We start from the raw sequence: 25,791 nt of genomic DNA on the forward strand, positions 1-25,791 counted from the left end.
AAAAATGATCCGACATTTTTTGTTCTACGATAAGTGAATTGGATTCATTGTTTGGTTTGGTTTATGGGGTTTAACGTCCCAAAGCGACTAAGGTTATGAGAGACGCCGTAGTGGAGGGCTCCGGAAATTTCGACCACCTGGGGTTCTTTAACGTGCACTGACATCGCACAGTACACGGGCCTCTAGAATTTCTCCTCCAAAGAAATTCAACCGCCGCAGCCGGGATCGAACCCGCGCCTTTCGGGTCAGCAGCCGAGCGCCATAACCACTGAGCCACCGCTAAGGCAGCCCGTTCTTTGAATGTTAATAATAATGCATTGTATTCATTAATATAATAATGCTTTATAATGCATGGATTCATTGTATTTAAGGCGAACGTTCACGTGGTCAAATCATGACGTTACAAATTTTGTACCAAACATTTCAACCCACGTGGGAAGGTTGATTGTGGCATCAATGCCGGCATTGGCCAGAGTGTTTAAGTAATCGACAACCAATTGTTTTTTAGTTTTTAGAAGGTCAATATTGATGTCACCTATATTATGGGGCTTATGGGGCTCCAACACCTCCCGAAATGTTTTCGAACTGTCACGCACCGCTGACCAAAACAACCACCGGCGCCAGAATTCATTCTGGATTTTGTCACCTACAATGTCTTTTTCAGACTAGAAAAGACATTTTGGCGCAAACATTGCTAACTCGGGTTGGATTTCGTGCCAAAGCCCATGCACCTGGAGTCACGTAACGCAAGCATCAGTTAGCATCATGATCAAAATTACCATGCGAATGCGAAAATTTTGAGGCCATCAATAGCCCATCTTGATTGACCTTGCTTATTGAAAGCCCTGCTCATGCGGCGTTTCCCAAAATACACACTCGGATATTGGTTATTTCAACTTGCGGCATCATTCGTGGCTTTCGTTTGTCCTTTTTTTTCTTTTCAACTAACTGCTTTTACTTTTTGTTTGAAGCAAAGGAATACCCTTCTGTAATTATGGGTGCAGAATAATTGTCGCCGTGCAGGCCGTTAAGATACGTACTTTCGTATGAATTTCTATATTGTTCCTCTATTATTCTAACCATATGGCTATGTCGCGACCGCAGCATGGCCCAAGTAAAAATCGCGACTTCAGCTATCATAGTTTTGTTCTTGCCTGGATCGTCTGTCTTTCCGTGTGTAAAGTTTACTATCTGTGATTGTGAAAGATGTTTATTTGCCTTGTTTGACGCATTATATAGAGTGACTTTCGCTTAGATACGTAGATTTAGTGGAGACATACGTGTATTTAGATATGTTGCGAGGTTTTGTGTATACATGCAGTGACTTTGTTTCGATTGACACTTTTTTGTCCTTTATCAAGTTGTATCTTCGCATTTCTAATACTTCATTTTATCTTCGCACCTCTAAGGCATATTTTGCAGAACTCCTCGTTTATACATGTGCTCGTTGTTGCGACTAAAATTTCGGTGCAATTACTCGCAATACATGACCGATGACAGCTGCTGCTGCGTAGTACACTCGAACGAAGGACAGCGTCGTTGAGATTTTTTCCTGGCCGTTGCATAGGTGCAAAAATGTAAAGGTTCTTGAACGACAAAGATTTAGCAAAATATTTGTCCTCTATAGTGTCTAATTTCATGGCCTTTTTCATATCAGCTGCATGCACTGATTTGCTGGTTTCAGACCGATATAGTTCTAGACTTCGTATGATATTTTCTTTACTTATTAAATATGCAAAAGTATGGAAGAATTGTATCATTTATGTCTGCCACGGTTTTTAAGACATACGAATGCATTTCTTTTATTCAAAAAATACATATTTCACTTGTCTAGACACTGCGTAGCGTTATCTAATACACAGTGGCCTTATCAATATGGCAATGCAGTTATTAATCTTGGGTTTGATCCCTCCACAAATTGTATGAGCAGGCCGCGCTGCAACATGACCCTGCCCCCGAACAAAATTTCTGGCTACGCCACTGGTAATGAATGTGTCACGAAAAGCGGAAAAATCACGAAATGAAAGCACACCAGAAGACATAAGACGAAAGTAGGCGATTAAGATAGCCTAAGTCAACGCAGATAAATCCGACAAATGCCTAACACGAATGGATGGGCCTCCTTCCTTCTTACGCAAGTAAATGTGACCGTTCTTGACCCACACAAAATCATAGGTCTTTGCCTTGGCAGCAGTGCGTGAAGGCCAAAAAGTTCTCTGTTGCTTTTTGAAAGGCTCTCGGGGAAGAAAAAATTGGAGTGTTCATTGCTTTGATCGAGGGATCGGAGTTTTGACCAAACATGTAGCCACTTATCTCGAATGCTGACGGCTGAAAATCTAACTAGAACAGGAGCAGGACCATTCCTACGAGGGGAAAGCCTATGCACAGCCACCACCTGATCCTGTAAGAAGGAATCAAACTCGACCTCTGCCGTCGTGCTCAGAAAACAGTGGACATCTAACCACTAGCACAACCCTCTGTTGACCCTTTCGTTGAGTCCCTTCGGAGCCTCTGCCCCGACACGCGGCTGACCGGTCCTGTCGCGGACGCCAATTACTGTCATGGCTACCGCTCGTCGACCGGCTGCCTGGCGCAAGCCGTCGTGGCACAGGGGCAGCTTTACGCTTCCCTGTGGCCTAAAAGCACGCATTGGACAAAATTTAGTGAGGTCTGTAAGCGCGTGTGTAGTGCACGTGTATCGATGCGCCGGTCATCGAGGAGTGGCGAGAGGCTCATCACATGAGTCAATACACGAGACTGCAGCAGGCGAGGCCAGGACGCCGTCTACTCAGTCGCCTCAAAAAAAGCATACCCTGTGTCCTGGAGAAACCACTCCGTATCCCGGAGCTGTGGCGGCACATGCTATGGGTCCCACCCGCGCCACACAACATGACTCCACACACACACACACACGAATGCCTGAGAACGGCGCGTGCCCGGGCGCTGTATGTGCAACATGGTTCCAAACCCAGGGTGTTCTACGCTGACGTCGCAGGTCCGACTCCATCGGGCCACTATACGGCAGCCGTAGTCCACCACAACTTGCAAATCAATGGGATTTCCTTACGCGCCGAGAATGTCCACCGGGATGAAGAAGTCGCTATCGTTCGCTGTCACAGACCCTCAATGCAAGTTTGTCATTTCATTCTCGCGTTTCGCTTGCGAGAGCTACGTCAAAGGCGAGGTATGTCCTCTAGCCTATCACATACTGTACAACGCTCTTAGAGATGTCGAACCCACGCCTAGACGCATCGTGTGGGCACCGGCCCCACAGGGACTCCCTGGAAACGAAGCTGCGAATGCGGCTACCCGAGCACTTATCCTCCAAGCACCTACTTTCGCGTCCTCCCCAACCGATGAGCCTGGCCGACCACTTCTGCGGTTTCGAGATATTATATACTATTACAAAAACAGGCACCGCCAGTTCCCTCCACCGGCAAAGGGGCTTTCGAAGGCAGACGAACACATTCTGTGACAGCTAAAGACAAACACTTACTGGTGTCCCACAATGGCTGCTAGCTATGACCCGAAAACGAATCCTTTGCGCCCGCACGGTGACGAGCTCTGTCCTTGATCCTACTTGGTGTGGGCCTGCCGACCCGGTCCCCACTTCCCACCTCACCCCCCCCCCCCCCAGAGAGGCCTTCCTCCTCGAGTGCGACGGCACTAGCCACCCTCGCATGCCCGGCTCGCGAGGCGGCGGGATCTGGCGGCATCCCGGACTAGGGACGCGGACCAAGAAGATGCCGGCACTGACTACTTGCGCCGACTCATCCGCTATATTTGACTACTAACGGTCTACTCTCTCTCTCTCTCTCTCTCCGAAAAAGACCTCGACGGATCCCCCGCAAGCAGCCGTGCTGCGACCCTGCTACTGCTCTATGTGAACACTCTCCTCTGCCCTCCCCCGATGCGCCACGCCCCGTTGGTCTGTTTCAGAGATCTTAGGTTTTTAATAGTTTTTCGGTACGCTGATGACTTTTTAATTGTTACAGATACATCTGTTTGCGCGTTCTGGCCCTATTTTCTCGCGTATTTTAGCCTCCTTAAATGCATGTTGTAAACCACTCAATTGCACCTCCGAATTGCTCGAGCAGAATAGCATCAAGTTTTTAGATTTGCGGCTGCGTTTTGAAGATCACGTGCGTTGGTTGTATGAGCCAAAAGCGAACAAGCCTCCCCAGGCATACAGCTCTGCGCACTCAAAGCTGGTTATTTCCTTCTTGTCGGGTGATATCTGCAAGTCATGCGAACACACCGTTGAAGAACGTCTTCAGTCGCAGGTGGGTCGCTTGGAGGCGGCGGGTTACCCTAAGCATGTGATTGTATCCGTTGCCGAGGGCGTGCATCGCAGACGGAAATCTGAGTCTCGGATGAGTGACAAGTACAGAGCTGGAAACAAGGGAAAACAAGAAGAAAGAAGAGAGCATGAGAAGATAGCAGTCATCCCCAACATTCGTGGGGTCGCGCACAATCTTAAGAAAGCGCTTTTATTCCCGCCATCTTTTAGCCATGTGTTTTTTTTACTTATTTAACAAGCTTTTCCTGATGCCTTCTGTTTCAAGTTTAATTAGTTTTAGCGCTTTTATCCCTGCCACCTTATTCGCACGGCTGCCGCTGCTTTGTTTTCATACCTCTTTCAATGTCACTCGTTAAGCCGTGATGGTTGTTGGCTTCATTAACATCATTTTAGAATTGTTTGATTACGCACTGTTTTTGTATTTTTGTGTTTGGCGCATGATAGCCATAGCTGCTTATGCGCCATAAAACCCCATATAACTAACTAACTGTTTTTGTATTTTCCCCCGCATCTGTTTCCCTTTCCCTTTTTTTAGCTTTTTCGGGCTGCGTTATTGGCAGTGGGTGACGATAATGAATTGGTGGCGTATCTGCCGGTTCTTTCCGAGCTAGAAACTTTGCTGATCTTTGCGCGTGCGCATCACTCCCTGCGGCTTTCTATCCGTATAAAAGGTGCGGATTGGCTGCCTTCCGAAATAAGGTGGTTAGTCAGCGCATTTGTTTTTTCCCTGTTTCCCTTCCGTTGTCTGCCAGTGGTGTGTTTCTCAGTATGTTCCTTAACCAACTTGCACGGCAGCGCACCTTGCTCAAACACAGGAATGCCTACATAGTCCAGACTGGAAGATGCTTGAACATCCGGCTGCAAGGACACACTGAGAAAGCCAGCAACATTGCTTCTGACGGATAGCTAGCTGCCCATTGTAAAAGGTGTGATCCTGAAACACTGTGCTATCTCCTGTTCGACCAAACGATTTCTGTGTATAACCAGCGCACCGGCCTGACCAGAGAAATTTTGGAAGCGTCACTGATGGCATGGGCAGGTGATGATTGTTTTAGCAAACCGTCTGTGTCTCTATCAGAGGCATGCTGGATTTCTTGGCGTAGGTGACAAGTGGCACCTTGCCACTCTTGATAAAATTTACAGACGTGCAGTGCGTTTCATCTATTCCATGTACGGTCGCACCGATTCGGTATCCGAACTAATGGCACCCAATGGTAGTCACACTCTCGAGCCAAGACGAAAATTCCTTTGACTAAAATTTCTATTCCTCCTACTTATTCACAAACTCGCCTTTTTGGTATCGGAGAGACTCGCCACTCCCATGCACTCTCGACTCCTTACTTTGCAAAGACTAACTGTACAAATTCTGCTTTTTTTTTTCTCAACTCAATGAATGGTTGGAATAGTCTGCCTGCTGCTTATTGTTCGCTACTGTCCTTGGAGGTGCTAAAATCAAGCATACAGAGGCTGGAGAATTCGTATTTCCTGTGCTTTTTCGCGTGTGTGCCTTTCTGGAGTGAAGGTTGCATGCTCATATCAGTGAGGTGTTGTAACAACTTTCTTCCGGTGTACCACATGTGTTGGTGTATTTTTTTACAGTTGCGTTTCTTTTTATACATTATATATCTGGAAGCCCTTCATGCATGGGCATGTAGCCTTCAGTGTCCCGCATACTATTAAGATAAATAAAATTTTTCGAGTGTTGAGTGCATGCCTAATTATTCTGTGAAATCTTCGGAGAGTAGGTTTGAAAAAAAAAATGCTCTTGGCATACGAATAGGTCTTTAGTTTGTCTTCCGTATTGATACAGCATTGGTTTGTTATATGCACATAGGCTCGGGATTAGCTTTGTTGAATGCCTTTTTTTTTCTAGCGCTGTGAAATGAGAAAACCGGGACGTATGGTAACTGGCGCAAAATACAAAGTTAGAAGGTTAATTAGTACTTTAATCAATCTTATGTTTGACACCAAATCAGTTATTACAAATAGGTCGCGTAACCATGTTACATGCACGATGATTTGTGGTTGATAAATTTGGGAAATTAAGATATTGTCGCGTAGTGGTGACTGCAGTCGGGCGAACAGGAAAACAGTGAGAATGTCTTCGAAACGAAACTCTATTTGGGTTCACTTGCGCCCGTAAAGAACTGAATCACTCGGCGGTGGCGTAGCAATAAGCGTGCTCGGCGGTCGTCGAACAGAATCCCCGCCGCTGTCGGCCGTGCTCTTTTTAAAGCTGATAGCGAAACTTCGAGATAAAGCGTGGAAAGTTACTAGAACGTTCTGGCAGAAAGTAGAATCGGCTCCGCCTGGATGCGATCGATCGAGATAAGTCTAGGCGCGTCTTGCGTCACAAACGAAGCGATAAAGCGGCTTGCCGGCAGCCTTGAAGAATGAACAAATAAACACAACAAACAAACGCTACAAAGATTCGCGGCAATATGATAAACTCCGAGGTGGTTGGGTGGTATCAGCTCTGGAATGTTTGGCGGTGAATGTGGGACGCGTAGTCATTTAGATACTTATTGGGTGAGGTTAAACCTGCACAATATTTACTAATATCTCCTTCGTTTTTGCGTTGCTTACTAGTGTTAAGTAGTGCTAGTTATGACGCGGGAAAACCAAACGGCTAAATAAAAGAACTCATTAGGATGCACAGCATTGTGATGATTCAAGCCCATTTTGTGTGGGCATTTAGCACTCATTGTTTCACTTAGGTGCCGTGCGGCAACTAGTCCACAATTCTTCAAGCTTTGGTTTAATGTCAAGACATTGTCAGGGCCATAATTCTGTGTACATTGCATAAACTCTGCGTAAAAAGTATTCACTGTGTGTAGTGGGAGAAGACGTCTGTTAAAACGACGCGTCCCCTAGTAATGCCTCCATCCGACTTTCTTTTTTGCTGCCAGTACGCTACCATAGAAGGGACTGCGCAAGTTGCAGACATCTCGTTCAAGTGGACAGCCGATGCTTCTACTAAAGGCAAGAAGTTCGCTGCAAAGTGAGTGCAAACGTAAGCGCTACATGTTCTGCATTATACTTTGCACAAGGTCGCACTGTTGCACAGAGGTCGGGGTACAGCCTTCGTACAATACGGTGGCCGTAGCCTTTAGCGATGACTGTAGCGTGGGGCCACTTGCTGGAAAGATGTGGCCACAGAGTCTATCTACAGGGGCTAGTGGGACAAATAACTGAAAGAGTAACTCGCGAATAAAGCAGTTCAAACCGCCTCCAACGAGCGCTGGGTCATGCGTAACTTGTAACTTCCTCTTAACGCGTGCCCACCGAACAAGACCTTGGTTATAAAGAAGCAGGTGACCCCTCATTGTGCCCTTGCCATAAATAACATGTCTTCATTTGAGGTGCAGCGTAACTGTGGATGTTCCGCTAGCACGGTTTCCATGAACTGACGGGAAACTCAAGGCGTGGGCCATTGAGCTACTGGAGCAGAGTTGCCTCTTTTGTCTCTCTCTGCTTTCCGCTAATACTGCCCATTACTTTCCATGGCAATACATCTAGTCAGCCCTCAATCTTGGCAAATTCACAGTTCTGTCCCCTGCACCCCGCCACACATTGCTCAACCATTCCTGGGAGTGTAATTGATGTCAAGACGACGTTGCTCTGCTTGTTAAACCTTCTCGCACTTTCATCCTTCTGGTAGCTACTCCGTGCCCCTAACTATTCTAGCAGCGGGTGACTTTAACATTGCATGAACTCACCCGAGTCTAACTCCACAGACAGGATAGGACTAGCAGAGCTATTGAAGTTAATAAATAAGCGCAAGGTAGCCGACATAAGAAAGTTTAACATGAAGATTAACAGTCTGCCTCGTGCTTCCCGATGGCTCACTGCCATTCTCTAAATACGCTCACTACAATCTCGAGCTCATCCGCTGGGTGCCCTCCGGCGGCGGCCATGCTTACGCTCAATCCCTTCGGATAGATATGGGAGGCGTCGTCATTATCATTTTAAAATTGATGATGATGATGATGTATGTAGCAGCAATCTCTAATTTACCCTGTCCTGCGCCTGCTACCGCCATCTCATTTCTTCGAATCTCTTAATTTTAGCTGATGTATCATTTACTCTTGTTTGTTCCCTGACGAACTGTGCCCTTTTTTAGAAATATAGACGCAATTTTTGATTGCATGTTTTCTTTTTCGTAATGGTATGCAAGGCGTTACTATGCATGGGTCACAGAGAGAGAGAGAAAGAAATTTTAATGACAGGAAAGGAGGAGAGGTCGGCCGGTGGTAACATGGCCCTGCGCTGCTACTCCGCATGCATGGGTGACTACGTGTGATTCACCTACGACCGCTAAATGAAGTGCTATATAATCGCTGTTTCTTCAGCAGCTGTGATTCGGCTCTTGAAGCGGGCTAGCTTTAGCGTTTTAGTGAATTAACACGACGAAAGAGCGATTCTTTAACGCGCTAGCGTTAAGGCTTCCGTTGTGCAGAAAATCTGGCATCGTCGTCGAGGGCGGCGTTGTGAGCGAAAATGCAGGTGGCCCACCTGCTATCTAGGTCACGTGACCTTGTGACGTCATCACAACCCGCCTACCAGATTGGTAGCAGACTGCGTATCATGGCAGGTTAAATTAATCATTGGTCGCGAGAAGTTGCTCGTGGAGATTAACATGGGTCGGATAATCCCCACCCTTGACTGTGCTTGAAACGCCACCTGCCGGGGCAGTGCCTCGCATTGCCTAACCGCTACACCATTGGACCAGTAGTTATATGTGGACTTCTATGAATGTAAAGTAGAGAATGAGCAATTCCGCATAAATAGGCGGGACCTGGGCGAAGTGATACACAAAGAGGACCCCAAGCCCGTGAAGGGGCCCATTAATGATGCTGCGAAATACCCTTTGTCCCCTCAAGTTTTTTCCATGCCTCAAGTCATCTATACTAACCTTTGTATCATAGCCATTGCTCGGCTGTTGAAACCGATACAGAGATCCGGAAGAAAGTCAATTATAAATTATTTAGCGGTCGTAGGCGGATACCACGTCGTGATAATTACAAAGACAACCCGCAACCAGAAATTTGGTATCTACCTTCCGTCTAGGTTATTCCTATAATTTTATTTTCCGTGGCTCGCTCCGCTGTCCTCAATTTAATTTCTGTCTTCGTTAGATTTTTAACGTTACCCTCTTAAATTTCTCGCCAGTAGGTAATAGATTCCATGAAGAGGCCACCGTAGTCCGGAGGGCAGCAGAAGGTGTTGGTTACCAGTGATGGGTGCTAGATGGCACTTCGCCCACATAACGCGGATTCAGGCCAGAGCAAGCTAAAGGCACAGCCACCGTTCACCGCACGCCTGCGCTCTCGCTCCGAAGGAAGGAAGGCGCAGTTAACCAATAGCAGGGAGCAGCATTGTAAATCGCTCTTTTACTCCCCAGCACCCGGAAGTAGAGCCGCGCTCGTAAAGACCATACACGCGTGAGGATACATCTAAGGGCTATCGCGAGCCAAGCCGAGTTAAACCGCGCGACATCGCACGAAACAGGATGGGGATTGCGCGGAGCTCGTGCCGACGACAGAAGTCGCAGGCTAATCGCGGCAGCCAAATCAGGCCCTCCCGAATCTGGAGCGCCCGGACTCGAGTGCAAGGCACTCGAGTTACCTCTCTTGCCTTACTGCCGGCTCACTGACCTGTCAGCCATGTCTATTATCAACATTATGAATCAACATTATGAGGAGACGAAACGCTGACAAGCGCTAGTTTCGCGTTTGCCATCATGAACTTGAACCAATTAGCTCAAATCTCGGTGTTGCTTAATCAACCTCGACTCCACTCGATACCTTGTACGGCGCATTGTACACAGCGTAGCGAAAGGCCCGCCTAACGTCCTCCAAGTTCTCGCGTCACACTGTCCCTGCTAACATTGGAACTCCTAGCCATGAATTCTGTTCAGTTCGTTCACTCATTCACTGTGCTCCATCTGTAAATTCACTCCCTCGCCGCTCGCTGCAGGTCCATTCACCTACCCTGAATACGGTACCGCTGCAGTATCCGCGCACACTGGACATGCCTAAGGTTCTTATAATATTCTTTGTGCACTAGTTCACACGTGTCATACTTCTCTCTGCCCTATATCGGCTCGAGTCCCATGTCCTGCGTAAGAGAGCAAGCATACTAGTTCCTATAAGTTCGCAACCGCTCCTCGCTATAGGGAGGGGCAGACGCCAGCACGCCGGATTCGGGGCAGAGGAGGACTGACTTCGTCTGCCCGTTACTGCTGGCTCGCCAAACAGCTGCCAACGGCTGACAAGTGTTTACAACATTTAGTGCTTCGATGCAGACAATTCTGTTACGGACGAGCCCAGCGACGGCTTCAGTGTTCAGTGCATAAAACCGTCCTCAGGAACACAAAACAATGGGGGGGGGGGGGGTATGACGCGTCAATGGGCTAATGCCCATATATGCGCTATTGGTAAATCTCAACTTCACATTAAAAAATCCCTGGGTGTCCTCATACCACTCATGGCACAGTAGGGCAGCGGTTAAGCGATTAGCCACTGCCCTGCGATGGTTCTGCCACTGGTGCTGCCACCGGTGGGGCTTGGGCAACCCAGGTTGCTCTTTCCGAGCAACCTCTCGCGAACAATCATTAATTTAAATGTCGCCGGCCACGTTGGGGGCAGTTTGCTCAAAATCCGGTGGGCAGGTTGGGATGAAGCCCTTTCATTGCTCCTCTCAGAAAAGGTAAAAAAAAAAGATAAGAAAGAGTGAGCGTGCCCGGGCCTGCAACGCTTTGTCAGACTTAACGTCAATTCAAGATAAATTAAAAAGAGGTAAATGCTCCAGCGAAAAAAAAAACAAGGAGAAAGGGAAAATCAGAGCAGGAAATAATAAAAACGCAAAAGAGGAAACGAAAAGCACATCACAGTCAAAGTCCCAGTCACAGGCAGACAGGGAAAGCACAGCGTGCAGTCCGCGAAATAAATAAAAAAAAAAATGAGAAAACGAAAGTCACATTACAGTCATGGTCTCAGTAAGGTTTGGTTCGGTTTATGGGGTTTAACGTCCCAAAGCGACTTAGGCTATGAGAGACGCCGTAGTGAAGGGCTCCGGAAATTTCGACCACCTGGGGTTCTTTAACGTGCACTGACATCGCACAGTACACGGGCTGTGCGATGTCAGTGCACAGCCCGTGTACTGCTGCTAGAATTTCCTCCAAATAAATTCTAGCCGCCGCGGCCGGGATCGAACCCGCGTCTTTTGGGTCAGCAGCCGAGCACCATAACCACTGAGCCACCGCGGTCTCAGTAAGAATCATTCACTCCAACCCCCCAAAATTCTGGGAACTTCTAACTCCAGGTGACAGGTCATCACGCAATATCTCATTAGTTGATAATGATGGTTCTGAGGTTCCATCAGACCAACTCAGTGCGGTAATGAACTCATACTTTTTCTCTGTTTTTACCAATGAACCTTCCTTAAATATCCTTCCCTTACAAAAGCTTCCATTTTCTCAGATGCCGCCTGTTACTGTCACTGCCAACGGTATTGCAAAACTCATAGATAAGCTTAAGGTTTCAAGCGCCCCAGGACCTGATAATATACCTTCAAAGATACTGAAAAGCACTAAGGATAGCTCAAGCCAGTTTTTGCAAATAATATTTGAGCAATCGATTGCTACAGGTTCAATTCGAGATGTCTGGAAGATGAGTCGAGTAGTTCCGGTTTTTAAAGCAGATAACCGGTCCGATCCTTCTAACTACCGTCCAATTTCTTTAATGTGCATTGCCTGCAAGCTACTAGAGCACATTATATATTCACACGTGGCCTCTCATCTACATTACAACTGCTTCCCCCCCCCCCCCCCCCCTCCATCAGCATGGTTTCGCATCCGGTTATTCATGCGAAACCCAACTTTCTTTTTAATTCGCTACCGATCTCAGCATAAATTTAGATTCGTCATTTCAGACTGATGTCATATACCTGGACTTCTCAAAAGCTTCTGATCATGTACTCCATCAGCGCCTTCTAGCCAAACTTTCATGCGTATGCCTCGATCCTCTGGTTCTAACATGGATGCGTTGTTTTCTAACCGCTCGTAGTCAATATACTATTATCGATAATGATCAGTCGCCTGCAACTGAGGTTTTGCCCGGCGTCCCACAGGGCTCGGTGCTCGGTCCACTTCTGTTTCTAATTTTCATAAATTACCTTCCTACAGGCATTTCATCGACCATTCGTCTTCTCGCAGACGACTGCGTCTTGTACCGTCGCATAACCACTAAAAAAGACTAGCTAATCTCTCAAAATGACTCAAGCAGAATTGAAGACTGGTGTTCCACATGGCTAATGCAGCTCAACGTTTCAAAGTGCAAATATATGCAGGTAACTACGCAAGCGCACTAACGTTAACTACGCGTACTCATTAAACTCAATCACCCTTTCCCAAGTCGTTCCATATTGGAAGTCATATCACCAACAACCTCATGTGGTCCGAGCACGTTACGAAGCTGGCAGCTGATGCTTCCAAATCACTCGGTTTATCAGACGGCACCTCGGTTCTTCCCCACGTTCTACCCGAAAACTAGCTTACAATACTTTCGTCCGCACTAACCTAGAATATGCCTCCCCTATTTGGAACCCATACCAAGATTACTTGACGCCCTAGAAGCTATTCAAAACCGTGCAGCCCGTTTTATTTCATCCGACTATCACACCCGCTCTAGCGCTACAAATATAAAATTGACTCGACATAGAGCCTCTGGTGCACAGGCGGAAAATTGCCCATTTCACTTCGAGACTCAGTTCTGCTTCCACCCCTCAGAACTTCGAGCCGTCCCTTCAACTCCATGAGCATTCTACGCGTGCACGGCTCCACTAACGTATTTAACAAGTCATTTCTGCCTGTTGCCATCGAAAAATGGAATTCATTACCCGAGTGCATTGTCATCGAACGCGATCCGTGTATGCTCCGCCAATTGCTGCTGTCACACTTAAAAACCTGACATTGATTACTCTTTGCGTTTTACTACCGTTTTATATATTTTTGGCCACTCTCTGTGGAGGGTTTATGCACAATTTCTCTTTATATTCTGCCAGTATATGTATATGGCACTGATTGTGGCCTGTTGTATTCTTGCCCCCCCTATGTAACGCCCCACCACCCAGGGGTCTTTAAGTGTCAATAAATGATGATGATAACAAAGCACTGAGTGCCGGCCACAAAGAAAATGAGGGAAGTAAAAATTCAGGGGGGCACTTTGTTGACCTAAAGTGCGGTGAGGCGAAAGCCTTAAGTGCGGTGTTGCTGCTTGTGTCACTGATGTGTGGTTAAGATGTTAAGCTTCGCCTCTAAGAGTGAAACGCGACAGCGTCCAGAACGCCATCGCCCATTAGGCTCTACGCCTTGCACGATGGTAAATCCGTTTTTGAGGGAAGGAAATGTATCTGTCTCGCATACCTCGGTGGACACCTAAACCTCGCCGTAACGGGAAGGAAGGAAGGAAGATGAGAGTGAACGAAGACACGGCATTCACTAGACGCGCCTTTTTTCATTCGAAACCATCGAGCTGGCATGGCGGAGTGGTTAGCGTGCTCGTTTCGCACTCCGGAGACCGGGGTTCGATTCCCGAACTCGACCAATTTCCTACTCGGTTTTATTTATTTATGTGGCCTGACTGGAAAGGTTAATTAGGCTAATTTGGTAATTAAGCAATTAACTAAACTCAGTCCCACTGACTTGGAGCATTACTATACGATCCCTTTAATTGGTTGCACGGTTACTAGCCAAAGTATAATTGGCCCCGTTTGAAATTCGCGCACTGTGACGTCACGATCGTTTCGACCAACTGAAAAGCGTGACATTTCTGTCGACAACTGCTGCTTACAACGATGAGGCATTAAAGGCTTCCGCCTTAAAAACATAATCAAAACAAGACAAAAACAAAGTCACAACACAGTCAAGGGCACAGTCAAAACACAGTACACAGGTCACGACTAAAGCGCCTATAGAGCACGGAGCCCTCTGTGCAGAGCGTGGGGAAGAGAAATGAGAGGAAAGATAGGAATCAGCGTGAATAATTAAGAATTGTGTTACTTTTATGAGGTGAACCATTAGAAGGAGAATAGTGGCGGCAGTGAAAAATACTGCCGCCAGTATTCTCGCGCCAAAAAATGCGCCATAAAATGCGCCATAAAAGAAGTGAAGAACTATGTAAACGGGAACGCACGCAACGACGTGAAAGGGTAGAAGTGTGTGAACTGCCATATTGCCCGGCACTGCCAGCAGCTTGGTCGGCTAACTCTTTACTGAAAATTCCTGGATGACCCAGGATATGAAATAAAAGAAATGGGGCCAGAGAAGACAAACGATAGATATCTTTCTTAATGAAAATAATTGTCGGGTTGTAAGACGTAACTGAAGACGGGGCAAAAAGCAGAGACAGAGAATCAGTGTAAAAATAAACATGCGTAGAGGGACAGTCTCAGCGGCACAGTCACTAGAGTGTGGTTCTAAAGAGAGATGATGAATGTATACAATATTTTATATTGAGCTAAAAACAACAAAAGCATCACCAGCTGATCGATGAACGAAAGACCCATGAGTGTAAATATGCGGCGCACGTTGACAAGAAAAGAACAGGGCTTCCTGAGAACTAAGTTGAACAAAAGAAAATTTGAACTTCAGTGAGGGATGTACGGACCAGGGATCAAATAAAGGTTGGCCTTCGGATGGGTCATTTCAGTCTGTGCGCCGTTTCATTGACCCTTGGTTGGAGAGAGATGTTCAGTTTCGAGTGGCACAGGTCAAGCACTGCTGTTTCGGACTGCGACCAGGTTTCTTTGTCGCTGCCTTTGAGGCCGAAGAAAACAAGGTTTGATCTGCGAGCGCGAATCTCAGAATCGTCGATTCTGGCTGACCGGCTAGCAATTTTCGTGCTATTTAAGATGCGAGTGCCTGAACGTTTTCGACACCACTTTTCAAAGAGCACAAGGAAGCGCAATCGCTCTCTATCTTGTTAGTCTTTCTAGTATGTCATCAAGCACTCTGTCGTTTTCGGTTAGTTTGGACTGAATTGAGAGGGTGGCTTGTCCGGTTTCCAGTTCTTGCAGCATAGAGATGACACCGAAAGATGCTTGTGGAGAGGAGGCACGGGTGTTAGGTCTGGGGTTTCCTTCATTATCTCCAGCCAGCAGTAACAGAAATGTGTTAACAGCATGAACACAATCGCAAGCAATGGTATTACAATAGTCAGGGCTCAGAAGCACAACCAACGCCTTGTAGCGAGTGCGAGAAGCGTATAAAGAATAGGAATCCTTTACCTGCACGAAGAAGGGGCGGAACTGGTAAGTGCGGGGTCATTTTTCCTATGCTGCTGAGCCCAATGAAAGGCGGTTGAGGGGTGTGTGGCCTTTTATCCTCGGGTGGGGGACGTCCCATTGGCCTCAGTTCCTCGTGCCAAGAGGCGATGGCGGTAGATACGGTACGCCGGGTGGTGGCGCTATGAGGCACTGATGTGATGATGCGGCCGATAGCTCGCGTGTGCTGGAAGAGAGGCTGATTCCTGCATCTGGAGGGGCCACGTAGCGCCGTTGTGTGAGGCAGAATGACTGCGCCGTCTTCTCCGTGGCAGCACACAGCATACCGTAGGTCGAGGCCTGAAGGCAGGCCGACTGGAGGAACTGCACGAAGGAGGGGCTGAAACTGATAAGTGCTTGTCATTTTGGCTACGCTGCCGCGCGCGCCCACTGCCGAGCGAGCTTCCATCGCGCGATGCGCAGCGAGGGCGCACAACCAGAAGAGGGAGTCTGTGAACCGTGGCGGGAAAGGCGGACGTATGGCACACGCAAGATCGACTCCGCATGATACTCAGTTGAACTTCGGTAATAAACATTTGTCTGAAAAAGTAAGGAGCCTTCCTGACGTTCATTCGAACCCCAACAGAAATTTCGCCTACAGCTGCTTATAACTTCACGTACTATACACCCCCACCGCCCTCTGCAACCTAAGCACCGTGGCCCACTCATTCCTGTTGTAAGAACCCGTCACACCAAGCAGACCTGCGCGCTCATGAGTGGACTACAAAGAGCAAATGCATATATGCGAAATAACAATAAGTGGTAAGGAGCAGACAAGAGAAGGGGGGCTTGTTATGACGTACATGACGGAAGCCAGCAGTCACCGAAGCCAACGAGCACAGAGGATCTTTTTTGTCCTTAATTCGTGGTGTTCATCAATGGGAGATTAATATGGTAAATATTTTTATTATTAATCTAAATATAATTGATTACAAAGCAGAAGAGAAAACAACCACATGCCGCGGGTGGGTTCCGAACCCACGATATCCGAATTCCGCGTCCGGTGCTCTGCCAATTGGGCTACAGCGACGGTGTCTAATTTTCTGCTTTCGGTGGCATTTATGCAACATAAATAAGTCATAAATTGTTTTAAGTAGTGCTGTCGCGCTTAAGAAAAGAGCAAACGTTACAGAAGCGGTTGTTGGAACATCAAACAGCTGCTCAACTTAACCCACAGTTTCAGTCACTCGCAGAAAGCAAGAAGATCGGGCCCCTCTAAAGGCTAGTTGCAGTGCGAAAAAAACACGTTCGAGAAGAGAATTTAGGGACAGTAGGTAAACTTAGTTCGCGACTTTTCGACATGCGCGTGGGCGCAAAAACTGCACTACATGGTCTGTTCTGAAAGTAGTAGGACTGATTTTTTAAATAAAATTCGTTCATGAGAATAGAACAAACGATTAGACTTTTTCAAAGTAGCACCCTTCGCGCACCTACACGCTGCTGCCAATGAGTTTTCCAGTTTTCGAACGCCTCCAGGAATGCCTGGACCGGAATGCTGTTTAGCTCCCTCGTCACGGCCTGTTGAACCGCCTCTGCCGATCCGTGATGTTTCCGTTGAGCGTCGATTTTATTCTCGGGAATATAAAAAAGTCTAGTGGGGCCAAGTCGGAGCTATACGGGGGCTGACACAGCGTTGCTGCCTTGTGCTGGGCAAAAAATCCGAGTCCTCATTCACATGATGAAGAAGATCCTGGAAGATCGCTTTCCGGCTGGTCTTTTGTTTCTCTCACAACACTCCCGGCACCAACTTCGCGCACGCTTTCCCCATGGCTAAGTTTTCTGTCGCGATCTCAAAAACTTGGGTTTGACGAATGCCAAAGTCATCAGCAATCATTCTGAAACTCAACCTGCAATCCCTGTTGAGTAAATGTTTCACTCGCTACACATTTTCGTTGTTCTTGCTGGCCGAAGGACGTCCGGAGCGGTCGTCGTCTTCCACTCTTTCCTTACCTCCTCGGAACCCCTTGTGCCACTCAAAAAACACTTGATCTACACATGGAAGCGTCACCGTAGGCGTCCTTAATCATGTCGCTAGTCTGTTTGCCCGTTTTACCAAGATTTACAACAAAATTTGATCGCGTATCGCTGATCCAGTAAACGCTCTATGATTCTGCGTGACGAGACGTTTCGACAGGGCTTCACAGTACAAGCGACCTGCTCTCTTAAACGGCCGAGAGCCGACTGCCAAATTTCCCCAGCATTCCCAATATCCCCCTTCAACGATCCTGCACGCGCAGACCGCCTCTTGTCCGCCCGTTTGACCAGGAAAAAACCAGTCCTACTACTTCCAGAACAGACCCTGTATATACGTTTGCATGTCGGCCGAATGCTGCGTTGCAGTGCTTACATAATCTAAACGGTGCCACCCTACAGCACAGCTAAATATTGAAGCACTCTATTCCGATCGCCTAGACCGAGCGACATTGAGCGATAAGTCGGGCTGACCGATTTTGTCAGCTGCACTGCGACGAATGCCTTTTCACTTGCGGATTCTCCACATGTATCCGCCGCGCAATTCCTCACGCCAAGCTAACTTGCTGTGCACTTTGTGATTACATGCAAAAGCTTGTGATCTCGATCTACACTGAACAAGCGCTTTGGATGGGACGCGGTTTTAAGTAAATTTGCATGTTTTACGTGAAGTCGGTGCGGCTACAAGGGGTTGCTATGCGTTGTATGTGTATTCGTGTGAACTAAGCTTTGCCGTGCTTTTCCGTGGCCATTTCCAGGGGAATCGTCTGCATAGCTGGAGCAGCGAAGAAGGCTTGTTCGAAGACGATAACACAAGCGGCTCCTGTCGAAATCAAAGGGGACGCCTCGCAACCGGACCCACCAAAGCCGGACCCGGGAAACCCGAACCCGCCAATGCCAGACCCGCCAAAGCCAGACCCGCCAAAGCCAGACCCGCCAAAGCCGGACCCGCCAATGCCAGACCCGCCAAAGCCAGACCCGCCAAAGCCAGACCCGCCAAAGCCAGACCCGCCAATGCCAGACCCGCCAAAGCCAGACCCGCCAAAGCCAGACCCGGCAAATCCAGACCCGCCAAAGCCAGACCCGCCAAAGCCAGACCCGCCAAAGCCAGACCCGGCAAATCCAGACCCACCAAAGCCAGACCCGGGAAACCCGAACCCGGGGAACCCGGACCCGGGGTCACCTGGAGATCCACAAAGCACCTCGAAAGCAACAGTTCAATGTGAGTATATTCCGCCAAAAGGGCAGATTAGCACGACGTGACCTCTTGGCGAATTGTCCGCGTTTAAATGAGTGCGACATGCCAAAAGATATGATATGGTTATGAAGCTCATATTGCTATGCGGCTGCATTGAAAAAAGAGGGGGATGGGTCAATCAAAATGGCACTTCTTTTTGGGTGTGCAAGTTAAATCAAAGAAACTATGAACATAATTGGCCTTGCCATGAAGAGGTTTTAATTTTTAATCGCAGGAATTACCCTTCAATTCTAAGCATGCTGCTGGCTTGAGGTTTGAATATCTTAGCATCGTCAAAGGGTGCAATATCTGGCGTTTGTCGGTATTAGGCGTTAGGTACTGAGTTGGTCGTCTGTCATCTTTCAATACAAAGCAGATTTGCTGACTTTCAATAAAGTTAAAAGGTGCTCCCACAAGTATGCGCTTCCCGAACATGGCAGTGATCCTTATCGCTTGGTGGCGCCTACTTACACAAATTTTCTGATCTAAAAAAGTGTAAAACTCTTGGAAACCTACGTCTTCAAACTACTGTCGTAATATCGTATTTGCTTCAAATTCAATTACTCCATTGCGAACTGGGGCTCAACATCTCGACTCGCATAGCGAGAGGTACGGAGAAAATTTCGAGCTGTTTGGAGAGGCTGCGGATGTCTTGAAACCGAAATTTGGAGCTTGCGGAGGAAATCTGCGAAAAGATCTCAAGATTCTTCGGCCACGTGTCCTACCTGAGAGGTAGAATGTGGTGCTGCTTGCACTCTGTTATCCTGCGCTGCCAGAATTATTTGGCCTGAAATGCACGAACGTACAGCTCATTTTAGTTATAATTTTTTTTGTTTTCCATCATTTTAAGTCTTACGCTCAAGACGTTCAGGTGGTCCCACATTGCTATGAGTGTTGTCAGGGAACGAAGTCATTTCTCATTTGACAGCTCAAGAGTTGGCTTATTTCCTCTCTGAGGTCAAAAAACCACTCAAGCAGATTTCCGCGCCTCAACGAGAGCACGTCCGTGTGGTATAGAATCTTGTTGTGATTACACTATTCTTCTTGTAACGGAGAAGTGAACTGACCATGATTCAGCGCTCTTGAACGAATGAAGTTCACTGCACCAAACCCAACCTCCTGCTCCTCTCCATGCATACTTAACGACGATAGCTACTGTCCCCAGGGACCCTTGAAGGAGGCGCCGAGCCGGCTCCGAAATGTAGGGTTTCCAATTAAAGTCTTTGGCTGGAGATGCGCTACAGTTTATTATAATATCTGACAGATTTGATACCAGTGTCTTTCTGCAGAGTGCTTCTTGGTGTAAGCAGCAGTGCACCGCCACAAACTGTCCAGTGATTCCGAGCCCTCCAGGCTTCGTTCGAAAACGTCCTACAAGAGAACTCCTGCTTCTGAACATTGACAGAGCACCGTCGGTTGTCACACACGCCATCCGCTCTCACTGCAAGCCGGTGCGATCAACAACTCTTTCAAGCACCGAAACAGTGTCCACTCCAGCAGAGGGGCTTTACGTCAGCACAGTGTTCTTCTGTCACGTTGAGATTTTTGTCTACGCGCCTAATGAAGATGGCGTCTTCTGTAATGTCAGTGGTTTCGTCAATAGCAAGAGAAATGGCTTCGAAGTCACGGAATCAGTTCAATAAAGCGTGTTCATCGAGCGGGACAAGGCGATGTGTTTAACCTGCCACCAGAGTGTGCCGAAGGAGTTCAACGTGCGACGCCACTTCATGTACTGTCATCATGCCAAGTACAGTGCATAACTGTAAAGATACGTGACGACAGAGTTGATTAACTCAAGGCGTTACTCAGAAAACAGCGATTTTGTTCAGAAGCCTGCCTAAACACAGGAAGAAACGGCGAGAGCAGGCTTGATTATTTCCCATCTAATTGTAAATCAGCGAAACCTTCAACGGGTGGATTATTTGTAAAAAACTGCTCGCTTGACGCCGCACACGCTATTTGTCCCAGCATGAGAAAGGAATTCGAATAAATTAGCCTTTCACCTAATCTGTTGCGGAGAGAATTACAGAGATAAGCCACCACATTGAAAACAAAATAGAAGAATTCTGCGGCCCGAGCAAGACGGGGTCTAAGATAGTGAACAAGCACGACAGGACAAGCCCTGCACTTCTACCTAATATTTTATTGAAAAAACTAACACCTTAAGTACAGTCTAACAACTCGTCTCATGGACATCAATCTCAGTTTTCCAAAAATGTCATTTCATTATCATGCAGCACTAATGACGGTGTGCTGACACATTGACTGCCTGCTAGTCTTATATAATATGTCTCTATGATTTCTCTTTCTGCCTGACGTTCTCCTTACAAAATAGAATTTCCGCGGCCCGAGCAAGACGGGGACTAAGATAGTGAACAAGCACGACAGGACAAGCCCTGCACTTCCACCTAATACTTTATTGAAAAAACTAACACCTTAAGTACAGTCTAACAACTCGTCTCATGGACATCAATCTCAGTTTTCCAAAAATGTCATTTCATTATCATGCAGCACTAATGACGGTGTGCTGACACATTGACTGCCTGCTAGTCTTATATAATATGTTTCTATGATTCCTCTTTCTGCCTGACGTTCTCCTTACAAAATAGAATTTCCGCGGCCCGAGCAAGACGGGGACTAAGATAGTGAACAAGCACGACAGGACAAGCCCTGCACTTCCACCTAATACTTTATTGAAAAAACTAACACCTTAAGTACAGTCTAACAACTCGTCTCATGGACATCAATCTCAGTTTTCCAAAAATGTCATTTCATTATCATGCAGCACTAATGACGGTGTGCTGACACATTGACTGCCTGCTAGTCTTATATAATATGTTTCTATGATTCCTCTTTCTGCCTGACGTTCTCCTTACAAAATAGAATTTCCGCGGCCCGAGCAAGACGGGGACTAAGATAGTGAACAAGCACGACAGGACAAGCCCTGCACTTCCACCTAATACTTTATTGAAAAAACTAACACCTTAAGTACAGTCTAACAACTCGTCTCATGGACATCAATCTCAGTTTTCCAAAAATGTCATTTCATTATCATGCAGCACTAATGACGGTGTGCTGACGCATTGACTGCCTGCTAGTCTTATATAATATGTCTCTTATGATTTCTCTTTCTGCCTGACGTTCTCCTTACAAAATAGAATTTCCGCGGCCCGAGCAAGACGGGGTCTAAGATAGTGAACAAGCACGACAGGACAAGCCCTGCACTTCCACCTAATACTTTATTGAAAAAACTAACACCTTAAATACAGTCTAACAACTCGTCTCATGGACATCAATCTCAGTTTTCCAAAAATGTCATTTCATTATCATGCAGCACTAATGACGGTGTGCTGACACATTGACTGCCTGCTAGTCTTATATAATATGTCTCTATGATTTCTCTTTCTGCCTGACGTTCTCCTTACAAAATAGAATTTCCGCGGCCCGAGCAAGACGGGGACTAAGATAGTGAACAAGCACGACAGGACAAGCCCTGCACTTCCACCTAATACTTTATTGAAAAAACTAACACCTTAAGTACAGTCTAACAACTCGTCTCATGGACATCAATCTCAGTTTTCCAAAAATATCATTTCATTATCATGCAGCACTAATGACAGTGTGCTGACGCATTGACTGCCTGCTAGTCTGATATAATATGCCTCTATGATTTTTCTTTCTGCCTGACGTTTTCCTTACCCGAGAATTTTGGTTTCTCGAAACATGGGTTTGAATTTGCAATACCAGCAATGAACGGCAAGATGCTCTCTCTTCCCATCTTTAAACAGATTGTGTTGATACTTACCTCTTTCATTGAAACAAAACCCTTTTTGTTCTATGTGCACAATTTTGCAGGTAAGCGGAATACTGCAAACCGCATTAGTTGTGCACCATGTGAAACAGAGTTGGCACTTGCTAGTACATATCCCCTTTTTCTTTTGTACCATAATCGGTCAACTTTTTGATAGCTTGTTGGGGAGGAGAAGAGCACATTTAGGTTGTATCTGCTTGCTATTTTCTTTAGGGTGTGGGATAGCTTGTGTACATACGGAATCGCCTGCATTGACATCCTCTGATCATGCCGTTCTTGTTTTTTCAGTGGTCTTTTTCTTTTGCATGTCTTCTGCAACCACTGATATAGTATCTGCGAGGAAGCCTGGCATGCGTAAACGCTCACTTTGGAGTTTAACGCTTCCATTCATTTGGTGTTGACACGTTTTTTCCAAAGAAGCATTGAGAAAGTTCCTTGCATTCCCCTCTTTAGATTATGTTCGAGTGAGCAGTGCTGTACGGGGGAAGTGCCTTTATCGATCTGGGATTGAACATCCAGCTCAGGTGGCAAAAAATTTTTATGTGAAGAAATTGTATACTTTTGTTGCATCAAAGTTCAAAGGTGGAATTTAAGCCTTTCGAACCATCTTTGAAAGATGGTTCCAAAGGCTTAAATAGAAAGGCTATCGGTGGCACTCGAGTTGCATGGGTTATGTTGCGACCCAGGTTGCTTTTCCCGAGCAGCCTCTCACGATTAATTGAGCTACCGCCTGTTAGTTGACGTTTCGGCCGGCGACCGGTCTTCGTCTGAAGAAACTGAGCTGCGGGCAGCCTCTTAAATTTATATGATGATATCACTATCTGCACCAATGACGAAGCATATAAGAAAGCTGAAATCGGGCGAAATCATGCATTCGGAAAAGCGCTAAAGTTATGTATCAGGGGTCACCTAAAACACTAAGAAAACATACACGTCAAACTTACAAGATGCAGAATAATACGGAGTGCACGCGTGCGAAAACGGTGCGTGCAAGAAAAAAAAATGGGGACACGATGCGAAGCTACATTGTGGATGATATGCGTAGCCTCCGTATGTACACATTCAATAAATGAATAAAACCACACGAAAGGGCAACGATTCAGAGTGGCATGCAATCGCAAAACAGCTACACTGTCTAGTCACGTACAACGCATGTCACAAATGGGATAAAAAATACCAGTCACTGGTATTTTATTAAAATATCAGACTTTTTGAAAAAAGACTTTTTTAAGCATATATGTACATAAATATATATTTTGGTAGGTTGCCCACCATGCGGAGCGCAGGTGAGCAACCTGCCACACAACCGGCTTCGGACGGACAAACACACAACGACTAAGTGCGGGGAATGACCACTATGAATGCTAGAGCACTAAAATTGCCATTGTGCCCTCTCTTGTTGTTATTTTCAGGCTTCCGGCCAGCGGGGAAAAAAAATTTTCAATGCGGCCCGCATAGCAATATGAGTCTGAAACCCCTGCTTTAGTCGGATGCAACTCGAGAACGCAGCCACAAATGCCCCTCAAAGAAGCCCCCTTCTAGAGCAATGGTGTCGACTGATGACCATCACGTCGTGGTTAATCCCCTCGCCCCTGGCAGCCACCTGCGATGAATGAATTGAATTGAATTGAATTCATGACAATCAGTCGACACCATATTGGACGGAGGGCCTCCTTTTAGGGACATTTGCCGGTGCGCGCTTGGCCTGTATCTGTGGAGCGTTAATTAAACAGCAACCGAAGGGCCGTGTTTCGAACATATATGGATAGTAATTGGAACGCCAAAAAATTGTACATAATGCCACCAGTGGGTGGTGGTGGTGAAAACATTTATTAAAAAGGGACAGGAGGTATGTTTGGATCAGGGGTTGATCCTTACAAACAGTAGGTGGAGGTCCCTAGTATGGGACCCCAGTGGCGGTGGCCGCCGCCCGGGCGCGCCCGACTAGGGCTTGTTGGGCCTGTAAGTCGTGGCAGCCGAGCAGGGTCGCCTCCCAGTCCTCCCGGGTTGGGTTGGGGATGGGGGCAATAGCCGGGTTGGAGGGGCAGGCCCACACCATGTGATAGGTGTCAGAAGACATCGCACTACAGTGCGGGCAGCTGCCGTTAAAGGAGGGGTCAAAATGTTTTAGTGCTGCCGGGCACAGAAATGTATTGGTGAGAAGGCGGAGAAGGAGCCGCTCATCCGCCTTCTTCAGGCCTTTACATGGGCGAAGGTAAAGGCGATGCCTGTCTTGATATAGGTTGTAATATCTTTGAAGGTATAGATCGAATTAGGATCGGGTTCCTGGCGTCGAAGTGACTGTCTCTGCTCTTGAAGACCATGGCACTGAGAGTTGGTGTGCATAAGTGTTCTTCAAGCCTTAACTCATTGAGTTCTCGCCAGCGCTCCACAGTTCTTTGTAGAGACATCCCCGTAACATTTGGTGGCAGTGAGGGGTGTCGCCATTAATTGCCACGCGACCACAAGCTGCGGCCGTCACCTTGGTACCGTCGCGATGACTACCGAAACGTCTCCATCCACGTCCCCAGCACCAACTCTAGTGCACTCTCGGTCAACTACCGCACATACCGCGCGCCATCGACGCGGGATTCGGTGTCAAATTTAGGGCGCTTCAAAGCAGTTCGTGCTTCCGGCGCGCAGCGCAAACAATCTTTTTTTTTAAACGGCGCACTTTCTATGCGGTCGAGAGTCTAAGCGTGCACGTAAATAAGCGCGACAGTTTTCTGCGGCCGAAACGTTTTAAATTTTCCGCCTTACTAACCCCTCCGCTCGCTTAGCGGCACCACGCTTATGCGGCCCACAAGCGAATTTTTACAGCGAAAGCTGTAATAGCTTTGCACAAGCCATTTAATATTATAAGCTAAATAAGGGTTACGAGGCGGCCGCGCACCGCGTTGGGTGGACACCCCCACCACGCACAGCGCGGTTGAGGTATCCACTCACTTTCCTTTCCTCAAAACCAACGGAGGCTTTAAACTGCGATTAAGACAACGCTGGGAACTATACTGTTTGCTTCGTGTAAACGGGCCTTGGAGTCTGTGAAGTGTGCCGGGAACGCGATCTAACCGAATATACACTTATAAATACATAACAAAGTCAATAGACGCAAGTGAGATTCGAACCCGGGGCCACGCTGAGAGAAAA

At 47.1% G+C, this 25,791-nt stretch overlaps 1 protein-coding gene across 1 annotated transcript in view; it reads left to right on the forward strand.

Moving 5' to 3' along the window:
- LOC149371748 (uncharacterized) overlaps positions 1–25,791 on the forward strand; it is an 85,284-nt gene that overhangs the window by 49,113 nt on the left and 10,380 nt on the right. Inside the window, exons 5-7 of the mRNA XM_089581022.1 lie at positions 7,210–7,301; positions 18,355–18,630; positions 18,760–18,818. Of these exons, the coding sequence (XP_089437148.1) occupies positions 7,210–7,301; positions 18,355–18,630; positions 18,760–18,818 (427 nt within the window). The remainder of the gene's footprint in view (positions 1–7,209; positions 7,302–18,354; positions 18,631–18,759; positions 18,819–25,791) is intronic.

This window comes from Amblyomma mixtum, chromosome 1, assembly GCF_055824585.1.
Source record: "Amblyomma mixtum isolate Tamu chromosome 1, ASM5582458v1, whole genome shotgun sequence".
NCBI lineage: Eukaryota > Metazoa > Arthropoda > Arachnida > Ixodida > Ixodidae > Amblyomma > Amblyomma mixtum.